This window comes from Toxotes jaculatrix, chromosome 5 (assembly GCF_017976425.1).
Source record: "Toxotes jaculatrix isolate fToxJac2 chromosome 5, fToxJac2.pri, whole genome shotgun sequence".
NCBI lineage: Eukaryota > Metazoa > Chordata > Actinopteri > Toxotidae > Toxotes > Toxotes jaculatrix.
Genome location: NC_054398.1, coordinates 6362251 through 6375633, shown reverse-complemented (window position 1 = coordinate 6375633; position 13383 = coordinate 6362251). Strand labels below are relative to the sequence as shown.

Genomic DNA, 13383 nt, shown 5'->3' with positions numbered 1-13383 from the left:
ACAAGACCCACATTCATTCTTGGTGGTCTGTGCAATGATTTGCTAGAAAGGAAGTTACTTTTATTGGTGATCTGGTAGCATATAATTGTGGAAACACAGACTAATGGACTTAGAGTCTCGTGTAGAGCTGTGCCCAGAGAGGCTGCTGTGGAGAGGTGCTCTTCCAGTTCGTGTCATAGGTCATTCCTTCATGCTGTTTCAGTCCGTCCTCTGGCACAGATATCCCAGAGCAGGTTTCAAACATGTCACTGTCTGTATCTTGAGTTTTTGGGCTCTAGCAAATATACAAACTGAAAGACAATCCACAGAATAGTTACCATTTATTTTTCCACATCAGAAATAACACAACATGAAATATATAAATAATAAAACAGTAGACTAGGAAGCAAGTCATTTAACACATTTCAATAAATAAATACCTTTTTATTGCTGTGACTTGTGGTGTCCGGCACCTAACTTAACTTGAGCCTGTTAAAGAATGGCTGCAAATGGCAAGTTTTTTTTTTTTTGTTTTTGTTTTTTTGGGGGTTTTTTTTCTCCAGTAACACCAGTATGCACTGGTTTATTTTTGTTTTTCTTTTGCAACAGATTTATGTATAAATATTCATAATTACTTACGGATTACACATTTTTACATATGCAAAACAAACATTGCCACATCTGGCCCAAGGTTTAAAATTTAACTGACAAAAGAGGTTAAAGGGCTGAAGGACGCTGGAACACACTAGCCTCATGATTATGTCGATTGTTGCCAAACTTAATCCTTAATCTGCTATTCAAACAGAAGATGTGCACAAGCCGCAGTGATGTAATAAGGTTTATGAGTACATTACGTAGCGTAACAGTTACATAAAGACAAATTCTGCAAAAACTGATTCAAGCATTTTGTTAGTAGGTTATCTCTTTTCTCAGAAGTTGTAAAATATTTAATGCTTTTACGTGACCTCAAAAAAATAACAAACCACCCTCTAATGTCAGCCTGACTCTGCCAGTCCTTTGAAAGTCATTCTGTGACTCTCACTGATACCACAGTCCATAAATGCATGACAGGGTATCGGTATTTACAGGTGCCTACGTCCTAAGTGAGTTTTCAGAACAAACACAAGGACTTGCACCCCCTCTTGACTTTTCATTTAATAAACCCAAGTTCAGTATCTTAGTCTTGTCCCGGCCGGTCTGCAATGTTTGTCTTGACAGGACTGCCGGGCCCATTGGGCTGTAGGACCCGTAGGGGGTCATCACAGGATGTGATCGTCTCTTTGGACACAGAAATAGCCTGGTCCTGCTCAGGCCTCCTCTGAGACGCATCCTTGTGATCTTTGGCAGAATGTGAGGGATGTGAGTGTGTTCTTAATGGATCAGAGGGGTTCACCTCCTCGCTCCTCCTCTGTCTCTTTACCAAGGGACCTAGGAACCGCTCCAGCAGTGCCGAGGGGGGTTCAGGTGACTCCTGTTGAGCAACTCGCAGCTCAGCTCCCTCCAGTTTGAACAGTCGGCTCCCGCTTGTAGAGTAAAACACGTCATGCTGGTTCACCAGGTCTAACCAAATGCGCTGGAAGAGGCAATCTTCTTTCTCCCTTTGCCTCTGTTTAGGAGACAAAAGCAGACAAATACAAAATATTGAATTCACTGTTTTCCCTGCAGTCATTTCATGACTTTATTCAAATGGACAAAATATCTATATACTCACAGAGATGTATAGCTCTCCCTTTAAGTCCATACAGAGGAACCGTTTTCTTCTCAAATCAAATATTGACACAAAGTTGCCTGTGTCTGTTCTCACTGGCAAAACAACTGTAAGAAAAAAAAAGGTTCATACAGGCCATTGTCACTGTGTTTTATATCTTGTATATTTGGTTAGTTGTATGGTTAGACAGTACAGTCAGACAGTTTCGACATGAACATTTGTGGCTGCCAGAAATCTTGTTTGTTTGTAGAGGTGACATGCAGAATATGCATTTCTAAACTTTTATCTCCATAAACACATACATTTTTTGGCCTTTCAGTAAATATATGTAAATCAGAACAGAACAATTAACAAAACGACAACAAAAAAATCATAAAAAAAGAACAAAAAAGTCATTGCATTTAGTGTCAAATACGCTTCACTTTCAAAGATTAATGAAATAGTCTATAGTTAAACTAACTGTATTTGTATGAGTATAGGCAGACTTACCTAGAAAGTCTCTGTGAATACCTCTTTTCATTGATCCACTCAGCTCTAAGTAAAAACGTCCCGTACCAGAGGACGTGTCTGCATGTGCTCGTGTGTAGAAGCTGCTCCACCGGTGTTGTGGTAGCTGCTCAGGGTCCTGGAGCCTTGGTCGACAGTCCACCAGTACAGACACATGTACGGCAATCAGAATGAGTGAGAAGAAAGCCGGTTGCATGATCAGCGGGGATGCCGTGCTTTCTTTGCTCGAGCAGCACAAATGTTCAGGATGTGGGGACCTAATGGAGGAGGAGAAAGTCCAACAGGTCTATTTAAACAGAGGGTCAATAAACTGGCTAACTCATTTACCAAAATGACTCAAAGCCTGCCTGTTTTTCCATGGTTAAGGGTTGTCTAGATGGAATTCTTGTAGCCTCTAACTGGTGAGAAATCATTTCATCAGTATGAGGGAGCCATAGTTTTATTGCTCTGAATAGCAGTAACCTCCACATAAAAATATATTTTTCTGCCAAGATGGCAGCATAATTTATTCTACTTTTTGTTAAAACCTAAAAAAAGAAAAAAAAATAACACAGTGATTAAACCTGTAACACCAGAAGCTGCAGAAGAGGAGACAGGATGAAGAGACAGCAGAAAATGTGAAGGGATGATGGAGATAGTGATTCAACTTCCCGTGTCTCTGAGGACTCGAGGATCAAGAAAAAGAAGTGCGGTAAGAATAACAGGCTTCCCAAACTACTCCCGTTACCTTTTATCTTGTGACATTATTCATTAAAGCTTGTTTAAATTGGAAAATTGTCTTCAACCCTCACAGGCCCAAATGAGTCATGTATACCTTTACAGTTTAGGTATGAATCTGAAGGTGCGTAGTGAATATTTGATTCAGTTGTGTCACAGTGAGCTGACAGAAATCCAAGGTGCATGACTCATACCTTGCTTATTAATTAAATGTACACTCTTCCACAATGTGTCACTTCCTTTCGTTACTGTGCGTGCCTTGAATCTATTGTTAGAAATCTTTGTAAGCTCATTCTTTGTGGTTTTCATATTTTCACCTCATTGAAAACACAAGAAAACTCCCTGAGCACTTGACAGTTCCTTTTTTTTATTTAAGTCCCTGAAAAGTTGACATTAAGAGATCCAAGGTTTTTGGCCATACAGCATAAATATCTCAGTAAAGAATTCAGTTGGTTATTTAATGTTTTTATACACTATTTATGGCACATTTCTGAGAAATAGTGATGGCTTATTTTTACTGTCTGAAAACTATTTTTAGAGCAGAAGGTTAACACCAACACAGTCTAACTGCAGCGCATATTAATGAGCAGAGGCATAACTAGAAAGTTTTGGGCCCCCTGGAAGAGTACTGTACTAAAGAGAACAGTTCAAGGTCGTAGTCAAGGATGCAGTGACTGTATTTTACTTACTGACGAGGACAACAAACAGTAACTGGAATATAGGGTACCACTTTATTTTACAGGTCTCTTATTCCCAAAAAAATTTCAAATAACTTCTTGAAACTTTCCTGGACAGAGCTGTGTAATTCAGTCCTAATAACAGGTTCTGCGTAAGTTTAGTAATTGGAAACTTAATTGTTCATATATGTTGGCAAGTTTGACATTTGTGTTCATTGAGCTGAGCCGCTGCGCACAGACCAAAATATTCTATATGTTTCCCTACTTTAGCATTTCATTAAAATCTGTTAATTGGGATTGCACCACGTTTACACTAGCTCTGTTTTACCTATAATTACATATCAGCTTACATAGTTTGGATGCAGGAATTTTATCACACATAGAACCTGCAAAGTAAAGTGTTACCACAACTGTCTGTTTCAGTTTCAGTTTATTTTCAGCTAGATTTGTTTTCACGTTTGTCAAACGTTGCCCTTATGCATGCTGCCAATCTTCACCAGAAGAGGGCGCCACATACCTGCTCATTGTAATTTCTTGAGCATGACTTTGGCTTGAGGTTTTATTCAGGGACACTCAGTTTCTTTCCCAGTTCTTCTAATATTAAACCTGTGACATTCAGGGTGAAGAAGTATGAAGTTAGTCAAGCATGCAACTTTAAAGGATTCAATCACAACAGCTTTTACAAAACGTCTTTTATTATCATCTCAGGAATACAGTTGACTGCTGTGCACAGCACATACGTACAAAAATAAAAGGAAAACCATTTGTAATATAGTATTTTACTTACTCGTCATCATATTTTTCAGAAACAAATGATTGGAGAAGTCTGTTGTTTCAAACTAATTTACAATCATTTCAATAATCGGAACTAAGGCAGAAGGTGAGGTATATGTTAAAAAAGAGGAGGGGGACTCGGAGGAAGCACTCTCCCCTCAGTGCAGGAATAGAAAACTGAGAGAGAAACACAAAGGCTGCTGGCACACAGGGACACACATGCACACACACACAAGTCTGATCCCAGATCCACCCACAGACCTCCAGCTCCCTGTGAACCAACACATTTTAAAACCAGCTGAACAGGTATGATAAGCACAATGGCAAAATCCAGACACTGGATCCTTAATCAAAGGGGTAACACATACCTAGTCCATTCAGAACTCCATATGCATAATGGGGAATTAAGGAAGTAAGGGTTTATGTTGAAAGATGATATTTTTCTTCACCATAAACAACCTTCTCTCAGTTACTGCTATATCATACAACCTTTTCTGCCTCAAAATAACATCATGCAAAAGTTGTAGAACTTGTAACAGGATAATATTTTCTTTAGATTTTCACTTCCCAAGTTTTGAAAATCTAACACCAAGCTAAGTTGCTTTAGGTGTAAACAATATCAAGTTCATTTCCCACAATGTCAACTTATCACGTCTCTTACACCTTGAGGAGCCATTGTAACTTTGCAATTCCCATTCTACCGCTCAAAACATTGCTTGTTGTGCTGACAGTGTCCTCTGAAACATACCACAATTAATCAAAAATAAACATACAGTAATTGACACAAATTTGTCATCAAAAACAAGTACTTTTGATCTTGCATGTCAGCATGTTTTGATGAAAGCAAGGAAAAAACAGCATCTTCCCCCTGCTCAGTAAATTGCACTCCATTAAAAAAAAAAAAAAAAAACAAAGAAAAAAAATTGCACCTTAAGTATATTTTGACAAATTTGCCAAAACACCACTCCAACCGACTCCTCACTGCCATTAAATCAGCCCAGAAAAAGCTACGAGTGATCATTTTCTGATCACAGTGATGTGACGAGTAATAAGATGCTCAAGGCAAAATCCCCCAAAACACATTTATCAATGGTGTCGATATTCAAAAACATTAAATATGACATCCTGGTAGTGTCAAGTTGCTCTCTTGAATCACAGTATTCAGTCTGACAGACAGCCTGTTAACTCAAGCGTCCCTTTCCTGGAAGCATTTGATTCTTGTTACGTGGCCTTTTGCTACATTCACTACCAGCTTCAACCACGCTGTGCTGTGCTTTCGTTTGACGGACGTCCCTCATTAGCCTCTGTGTTACTTTTTCCATCCCTCTCCTCTCCTCTCCTGTGAGGCGAGTACAGTACATCAGCTTGCACAGTCAGACAATGCCCTGTTATTCCTGACTCAAGGTAAATGGATCTGATACCATCTCTACTGTCGCTTTGGCAGAAACAGAACATGACAGGAGTGTGCTCAGTTGGACACACATACACACACACGCACGCACACACTCATTCTAACCACATACTGCACATTCGTCTCTGCTACTAGACAGAAGCTGGAGCTTAAAGGGCATGTAAACCATTGCTCACAGACATTTTGTCAGTGCGTTACAGTAATGTTAGAGAGGGCATGAGGTAAAATATGATAAGATATGTCTGTAAGAGCCTTGCTACTTTCTCAAAATCATATTTCACCAAGCTGGCCTGACTGGTAGTTTGCTACTTACAAAATATTGCAGGTCAAGTATGAAAATTCAGTATCATCACTTCAAAATCATCAGAGGTCAAGATCAGGAGCGCCTCATTTCAGCATTAAAAAAGACTCTGCTCTTTGTTGTACATTTACAAGACAATTGTTGTCGTTGTGATCAAGAAATAGCCTCACAGGCGCAGAGCTCCGTTAAATAAGAAGGTTGAAGTCATTGAGATGGACCAGAATACACGCCTACATCCGTAGCACAGAGGACAGAAAGCCTGCATCTCCGACCTTGGTACAAAAGTGGCTCAGATGAATGAGACAAGAATCCCAGGACCCTGAACCGACTGTCCAATCAGACATCAACAGACGAGGGGCCCACCAGTTCTATGCTCAGGTATTTTACCCTGCATTATCCACATCCTCGCTGAGTTAAACAAACAACCAGTGCCACTTGCAGAATCCCAAGTCCTCTGTACATCACTGCTATCTTCAACTTTGCCAGCTCTTTGTCCTCGCCCCTTTCCCCCTCGTCTCCACAATGGAAAAACTACAGTAACTGAAAGAGAACCGCAAGCAGTTGTTGAATTCAAGTATGGTATGCTGCATACACAAAGCCTGAATGAACGTGTCAGTATAACCCTTTGGTTCACTGCTTTTTGCAACATTGCTCATATTTCTTTTTTTTCACAGGAAGCCATATTGTGACTCAGTGACCAATCTGAATAATGCATACATAGCTTAAAAATCTGGGATCAATAAACACAATCCACATCATCTAAATGCCAGAAAAACTGAGTTACCTGAAGTATTGTTCACAAATCCCAGGATCATGAACTCTGAAGCCGTTCCAGCTCTCTCTAAAACAACCTGCATTATTTATACTACCTTCAGTTAATGCAGCAGACCATCATATTTGCAGTGAATTGACTAATCAGCAACATCCGCTGCTACAACACCCATTTGTGCATAAGCACGTTAATTTTAAGTGCCAAATGTGATCAAACTAGTGTGAAAGTCAAAAAGCTCCTGTCATCAATTTTGCTATAAAGTCAACATTTGCAAAAACAAAATTCAATAAATTAGTGCGAACCATCAACAACAAAACATCATCTGCAGACCCAGATGCATCAACTCAGTTTGAACAGGGGGAAAACATAAGGTAAAGCAGACTGAAATGGAGGTCGCTTTGCTTCATAGTGTCAGGTCTATGATATTCGGCTACAAAGATGCCCCCCGTGACCACCAGCAATCAAAGACAAAAAAAAAACCTCTCAAATTAAGCAGCTCCCAAACAGAGCAATTCCACATACATACTTAAAATAAATGCATGCCCGCGCTTACAGCACGCACGCACTCACACACTCTCTCTGGCCTGATGATCCGGCTACAAAATTTGTGAAAGTAAAACCTGGGATTGTCAAACCTCCCCTGGACATGATCGGGGGAGTTGAGTGCTGACTCTAAATCTAGCTTTCCATATTCACATGAGGCTCCACTGGGTCCTGTGCAGCATAGAGTCTCAATTACTTAATTGATCTAATTATGGAAAGAAAATAAAGCGGAGAAACCTCTGGCCCTCTAGGAATTGGGCCGGTGGTGTCTGAGGGAGTGATGACTTGCATTTCATTCCTATTTCTGACTTGAGCACCACGTTTCTCGCATGCAAGGGTAAGGGGGCCGCAAGTAGGAATTCAAGGCACCGCCACCTCATGACAAAGCAAGAAAAAAAAAAACCCACCGCCATAATTGCAAGTGCTCTAGTTGCCCTGACAGTGACAGACACAATCCAACATAGCGAATGGGAAATGTCCATGTCCTTGATGGACGACAACAAAAACGTTCTTAAGGAAACAAACTCTGTAGAAATTTCATGCACACATTTCTCATTTTCCTCTTCCTCTTCTTCTCAGGATATGGTGCTTTGAGGTAATTACATATCCATCTCATTTCCAAAAGGATGAACTGTCATCCACTGACAGGGCAAGGACTCAGCCAATTCCACTAAGCACCCATAAAAACTGAGGGGACAAATGACACCTCTCCATCCCCTTCATGTCACAAAATGATGAAAATCATAAAAGCAGCAAAGAATGGCATTTCCATAATTTTCTAATACAAAGTAAGCTACCCAAATATACATATAAAGTTTGAATAAATACTATCAGATATAGTTGTATTTCTTTCTTTTACAGTCCATTTTTGTCTTTTGTGTTTGTACGTACGTATACGGTATTTATGTTACCTGGGAAATAATCCACATGTGCAAATAAGTTTGTTATTGCCAGTTTTTGCTCATCATATTCGGGGTAGGAAGTGCGTTACAGTCATGGCAGTGGTGGCCTTGTTGCCCCTCTTCACGCGGCCGTGCTTGCTGAGTGCTATGTAGGAGCCTCTGTAAACCAGAGACTCGTAGGCGTTGTAGTTGTTTGGGAGCAAGCTCTCCTTGAACTTGCACTCATCATGGAAGACTGTCTGGAGAGGACAAAGAGACAGACAGCGTTTAATGAGTGGCTCAAGAAAAGGACCGTTTGAAGCTTTGGTGACAAAACATTAAAACGTCCTTTAAAAAGATTCAGAGCGATGCACAAAAATATGAAGATAAATTTAGATTAGACAGCAAAGGGAAACATTTTGACAATGTAGAGTTCTCTTTGTTCAATTTCCCAGCAGCACTGAGTGCTCTTAAATAATAAAATACATCAACCTTTCTATTTGAAAAAGCATGTATTAATGTAATCATACACAATAAGTCCAAACAGCTTTTACATGATATTTAGCAAACATAAGGATTTTTTATTAAGTGATGGTAGGATATGAGTTATGTGATACCACTCTCATGTCTGTAAGATAAATGTGAAGCTAGAACAGGCAGACAGTTAGTGCTTAGCTTAGCATAAAGGTAGGAAACTTGAAGAAAGCTCACAAACATTAGTTTGTGAGCTGTGGGGCCTGGTAGGTTTCTTGATGTTTTTTTTTAATCTTTGGACAGAGGTCAGCTTTCCCCCTTATTTCTAGTCTTTATGCTCAGCCAAGCTAATTGCTTCCTGGCTCCATCTTTATATTTAGCAGACAGATATGAGGATGGTATCAAACTTCTCATCTAACTCATATCTGCAAGAATGAACACAAGTGTGTTTCGCAAACATCCATTTCTTTAAATGAAAAACCTTAACACAAAAATCTTAAGGAAATGTTTAACCTCTACAATTAAGCACAGTATTCCCATTTAGCGTTAATGCAACTTCTAAATTAAACAATATCAGGACGATTTCAGGTACAAGAGTAACACTGGCATCTATAGAATAAGAATAACCTCTAAATATCTGCCACTGTAAAGAACAATACAACTGCTCTGCTGAGCTGACAATGCATGAGTCATGCAGTGCGCAGCAGTAAATGCCGTCCATCAGAGGCCATGTGGCCTAATTCAATCTCTTATCAGATCATCAGCCTGCTCACAAGCTAACGCCTCATCACTCATGACCAGATAACCGACTCACATTCTGTCTGTCAAATATGTTGGCCACAGCAAGCAAACCAACAGCCACGTGTCAGCAGGGATCTACTAAACACAATGTTTCCTCCCCCCACCGCCAGGGCCATTTATATATTAATAGCTGTCATTTCTCTGGAAGCAAAGTAATCACATCTTCTAAAGGTTATCTCCAGCGATTCTACAAATACACCTCATCACTGTGATGAGGATTTAAAAAAAAGAAAAAAAAATCAAGTTCAAGCTTAGTCATATTGTCATTTCAACTGTGAAAATTTACGGCTGAAATGTTTCTTAGTTATCAAAAAACATCAAGATAAAAAAGAAACGGTGCTTAAGAAAACTTGAGTAAATATATACATATAGGCCTATTTATAACCATATTTGAGGTAGCAGTTAAAATTATATCTGGTGAGGTGACTGGCTTTATATGTTTATATGTATTAACCGAGAGGTAAGATTCGAGGTTGAGAACTGAATTTGGGGCTGTTTTCTCTTTCCTATTTTAATTTGTTGTCATCTAAAGCTCACCTAAAAAGTTTTCTTTCTCTTAAAAACTGCCAGCATCAATCCATATTTGAAGGGACACCCAGCACATTCAGCAGCAGGATGAAATGAAGGCCTCTGGGAACTTTTATTCACACAACAATAAAAGCACTGACCAAATACACTGGGAATTTGTGGAACACTAGATTGTAGTTTTAATTATAGCCCATTATTGCCAGTATTACTCCTCTGAAAATTCTCACAATTGGTATGAAGGTTATTGTCTGTATTTATCTAAAACACAACAAAACAAATAATTGTCAGAAAAAAAAGACAGTTTTTTAACAATGCTGAGAAATACTTCATCAACACATAAGTCCTACGTAGCTGTTGCTATTTGATCTTGTATAAAATTGAATACCCACGTCAGTGTTATTAAGCTATAAAGAGAATTTCTTATGAGGATGCAAAATGTCTAAGGTTTCCATGTTTTCCAGCTTGGGGTCTATAGCAATACTGCTCCACAAATGAAACCCAGTTGTTCTGTGAGTAAGAAGCATGATATATTAACGGCATATGAAAAATTCAGGAGGTGCTGTGCTTTGAGGGGCTTTTTTGGGGGTGTTTTGTAGTGTTGGATGAAGAAAGATATCTTAAACAGTGGGGGGCTGCTGCTGCTGGTGGTGGTGATGTGTGTGTGTGTGTTGTGCACTGCAAAATAAGCGCTTTGCCATTAAAATCGATCCCCACACTCTGCTGACAGGTTTCTTTGCATCAGGGGGTTTTCCCTTCACTTCACACACGACCACACTGAAGGCTTGTGGACTAAACCCTGCATCTGTTAACCTCATCATTATTTACCCATAGGCCACCAGGCCAGGCGCACTGGCTTTAAATAGAACTTTATAAATTCCTGATGAAATTAAAATATATGGATTTCGCAACGCATAATGGTCATCCTCCCCGCAGGCAGATAGGGCAGGAGTCCCATCCCAAAAAAATCTGATAGGCACATTTAAAAAAAAAAGAAAGAAAGAAAGAAAAAGAAAAAGAAAAAGCGGATCAAGCTGCAACTGCGTCCTATTTTTTCAGGATCCCGTTAACTAACATTGCTGGACAATAAAATGAAATACTGTGCATACCTACCGTTCCGTATAACCTTCCACGGCTGTTCATTGCGACAAACAACTCACTCTTCACCCCATACAGGCTCACCACTCCTCTCTCCACCGTAGAGATTTCTATTAGACCTGATCGGGACAGAGAATATACCATTAGAGTATAATAATAATAATAATAATAATAATAAAATACCAACCGATGACCCTGGCTGATTCAGTGTTATATCATGATGACTGTAGCATTATCCTCTCTCTCTTTCTCTGCGTCTAATGGGTGTAACCTTGCAGATTGCTGCGCAGCATGCCGAGCCTTTGTTCTGCATCTTTCACCCCATCTTACATTATTTGCATCCAGCCGCGTGTCAATTAAGCACATTCAGGCTAATGCAATAATTGCAGTAATTGCATTGACGTGCACGGCTACTGGTCTCCGGACCGCCCTCGCAGGGCTGCGTAAAAATAAGTTGTGTCTAAAAGCGTCCATACATTCATGTCATGGTTGAGCTCGGGGTGGGTTGGGGGGGGGGGGGGGGGGGGTGAGGAAGGTGGGGTGGGGGTGGGGGGTGCTGGGGGGTGTTCAGTACTGATGGATACTTGTTTTAATAGATTTGTCTTTGCCGTGGAAGAAATTCAATGCTCCCTCGGAGCCGGTTGACATATGATCATGCAAATTAATAGAGGGGATAGACTAGCCTACTCATCACAGATCCATGCTTATTGACTGTGCCTCTCTTTTATGTCTATTGCATTACATTGGTGGAGGTATAACTCACTGTACTGGTTTTCATTATGTACACCGTTTATCCTGCCGTCGGGGAGGATCTGAAGGTGAAACCCGATGCCCACGTTGCAGTAGAGCCTCCGCACTCTTTTGATGCCCAGCAGATAGTCACTCTCCCAGTTCAGCTCCGGTTTCTCCCCGGAGATCCCCAGTACAGAGCGGGAGAAGAGGGTCTCCCATCGTTTCTCCAGTAAAGTTGCATTTGTCCTGCTGCTCGGTAAAGGGTACGCTGACACGATCCCCAGCAGAAAGCCCAGGAGAACCACCGCGGTCAGCGTCCAGTGCGGCGTGCCGGCCTCGCAGGACATACTGACGAGGAACCTTTGCGCAACGGCCATCCGGTTTACCTTCGGACCACGTGGTCGAAATTAATGACCCTAAAAATACCGCTCTTCTTGTTTTGCTTCCTTCGGCATGCTGGCTGAGGGTTATTTTTGGAGCGCAGATCAGGGCTTTGGGCATGAAACGCAAGCCCCGGTGCAGAGGAGGAGAGGAGACGGGAGAGTGCGCGGCAGAGCTGGAGGTGATGGTGATGGTGATGTTGGTGGTGGTGATTACCATGTTTTGCAGCTCCTCCGCGCCTCTCTCTCTCACACACACTCTCTCTTTCTCTCTCTCTTCTCCCTCTCTGTCTCCCTCTCGGTAAGAGTTCAGAATAAATCCTTTACCACTCACCAAAAACCCTGTTTCAACCTTGCCAGGGATATCGCATCCCTAGATGACATCATGCTGACTTCACCGCTGGGATAATACAAGGGTAGAGAGGGTGCTGACAGCAGGAAATATACCAAGTCTGTGGAGAGTTGAGGGGAATAGCTTGCTGTCACTGCTGGACTGGAGGGGGAGAAAGCTTATTGGTGGCGTTCAGCGGCCGTGGGACGCGATGGGGCACTCGGGCTGCTCCCAAATTGGGTCGGTGGTCATATGTCTGTCAGGCCGCTTCCTTATTTAGAAGGAAGGTGTAAAAACAGGCCCACTTGTCACCGGAGAGCAATGACAGGGCTCTTGTGGTCCTACTTCTTCTGCTGCGCCGTTCAAGAACTTTCCCCCGCAAATCTGTGTTTTTCTGGCACTAAAAAAAAAAATCGCATATCAGCTGGACCCAGGAGCCAGCTTGGGCGTCCACCCCAAGATCAGGGTTCAAGGCCTCAGCGTCGCCCAGCATCCGCCCTGCTGACATGTCCTTGAGCAAGACACTGGGTCCCCCTGAGCTCTGCTTCACGGCTTGGTGTACGGAGGCCCAGAGTGGCATTTTAATAAAGTATCATATTTTTTATAGGTGCGCTGTAACCCGTGAATTTCCCATGGTGGATTCGTGAGAACTGTGAGGAGCAAACTGGAGAGGCCTGTCATGAAATGGCACACATTGTCAGCATGCCATTCCCTGCAACATGAAAGCCTATCGTCTTTTCCATGTAATAGATAATGCCACCAGCAGCATGCC

At 41.4% G+C, this 13383-nt stretch overlaps 2 protein-coding genes across 2 annotated transcripts; both read right to left on the bottom strand.

Moving 5' to 3' along the window:
• Positions 1 to 305: 305 nt before the first annotated feature.
• On the bottom strand, positions 306 to 2433 carry LOC121182290 (fibroblast growth factor 23-like). The gene is made up of 3 exons (XM_041038719.1): positions 2177 to 2433; positions 1691 to 1794; positions 306 to 1585 (listed from the first exon to the last, which is right to left on the bottom strand). Exons 1-3 carry the CDS (start codon positions 2388 to 2390, stop codon positions 1157 to 1159), a joined length of 747 nt encoding a protein of 248 aa, XP_040894653.1. The 5' UTR covers positions 2391 to 2433; the 3' UTR covers positions 306 to 1156.
• A 1864-nt stretch (positions 2434 to 4297) lies between these two features.
• On the bottom strand, positions 4298 to 12277 carry LOC121181830 (fibroblast growth factor 6-like). The gene is made up of 3 exons (XM_041038001.1): positions 11932 to 12277; positions 11184 to 11287; positions 4298 to 8530 (listed from the first exon to the last, which is right to left on the bottom strand). The coding sequence occupies exons 1-3, from the start codon at positions 12275 to 12277 to the stop codon at positions 8354 to 8356; spliced, it is 627 nt and encodes a 208-aa protein (XP_040893935.1). The 3' UTR covers positions 4298 to 8353.
• Between the last annotated feature and the right edge of the window lie 1106 nt (positions 12278 to 13383).

What these genes read in the sequence shown, in the direction of transcription:
- LOC121182290 (XM_041038719.1), bottom strand. Translation starts at nt 2,390, where the DNA reads ATGCAACCGGCTTTCTTCTCACTCATTCTGATTGCCGTACATGTGTCT. An exon ending in TATTCACAGAGACTTTCTAG is followed by an intron (nt 1,795 to 2,176) that starts GTAAGTCTGCCT and finishes TTTTTCTTACAG; the next exon opens with TTGTTTTGCCAGTGAGAACA. An exon ending in AGGGAGAGCTATACATCTCT is followed by an intron (nt 1,586 to 1,690) that starts GTGAGTATATAG and finishes TCTCCTAAACAG; the next exon opens with AGGCAAAGGGAGAAAGAAGA.
- LOC121181830 (XM_041038001.1), bottom strand. Translation starts at nt 12,277, where the DNA reads ATGGCCGTTGCGCAAAGGTTCCTCGTCAGTATGTCCTGCGAGGCCGGC. An exon ending in ACATAATGAAAACCAGTACA is followed by an intron (nt 11,288 to 11,931) that starts GTGAGTTATACC and finishes TGTCCCGATCAG; the next exon opens with GTCTAATAGAAATCTCTACG. An exon ending in GTGGAAGGTTATACGGAACG is followed by an intron (nt 8,531 to 11,183) that starts GTAGGTATGCAC and finishes TGTCCTCTCCAG; the next exon opens with ACAGTCTTCCATGATGAGTG.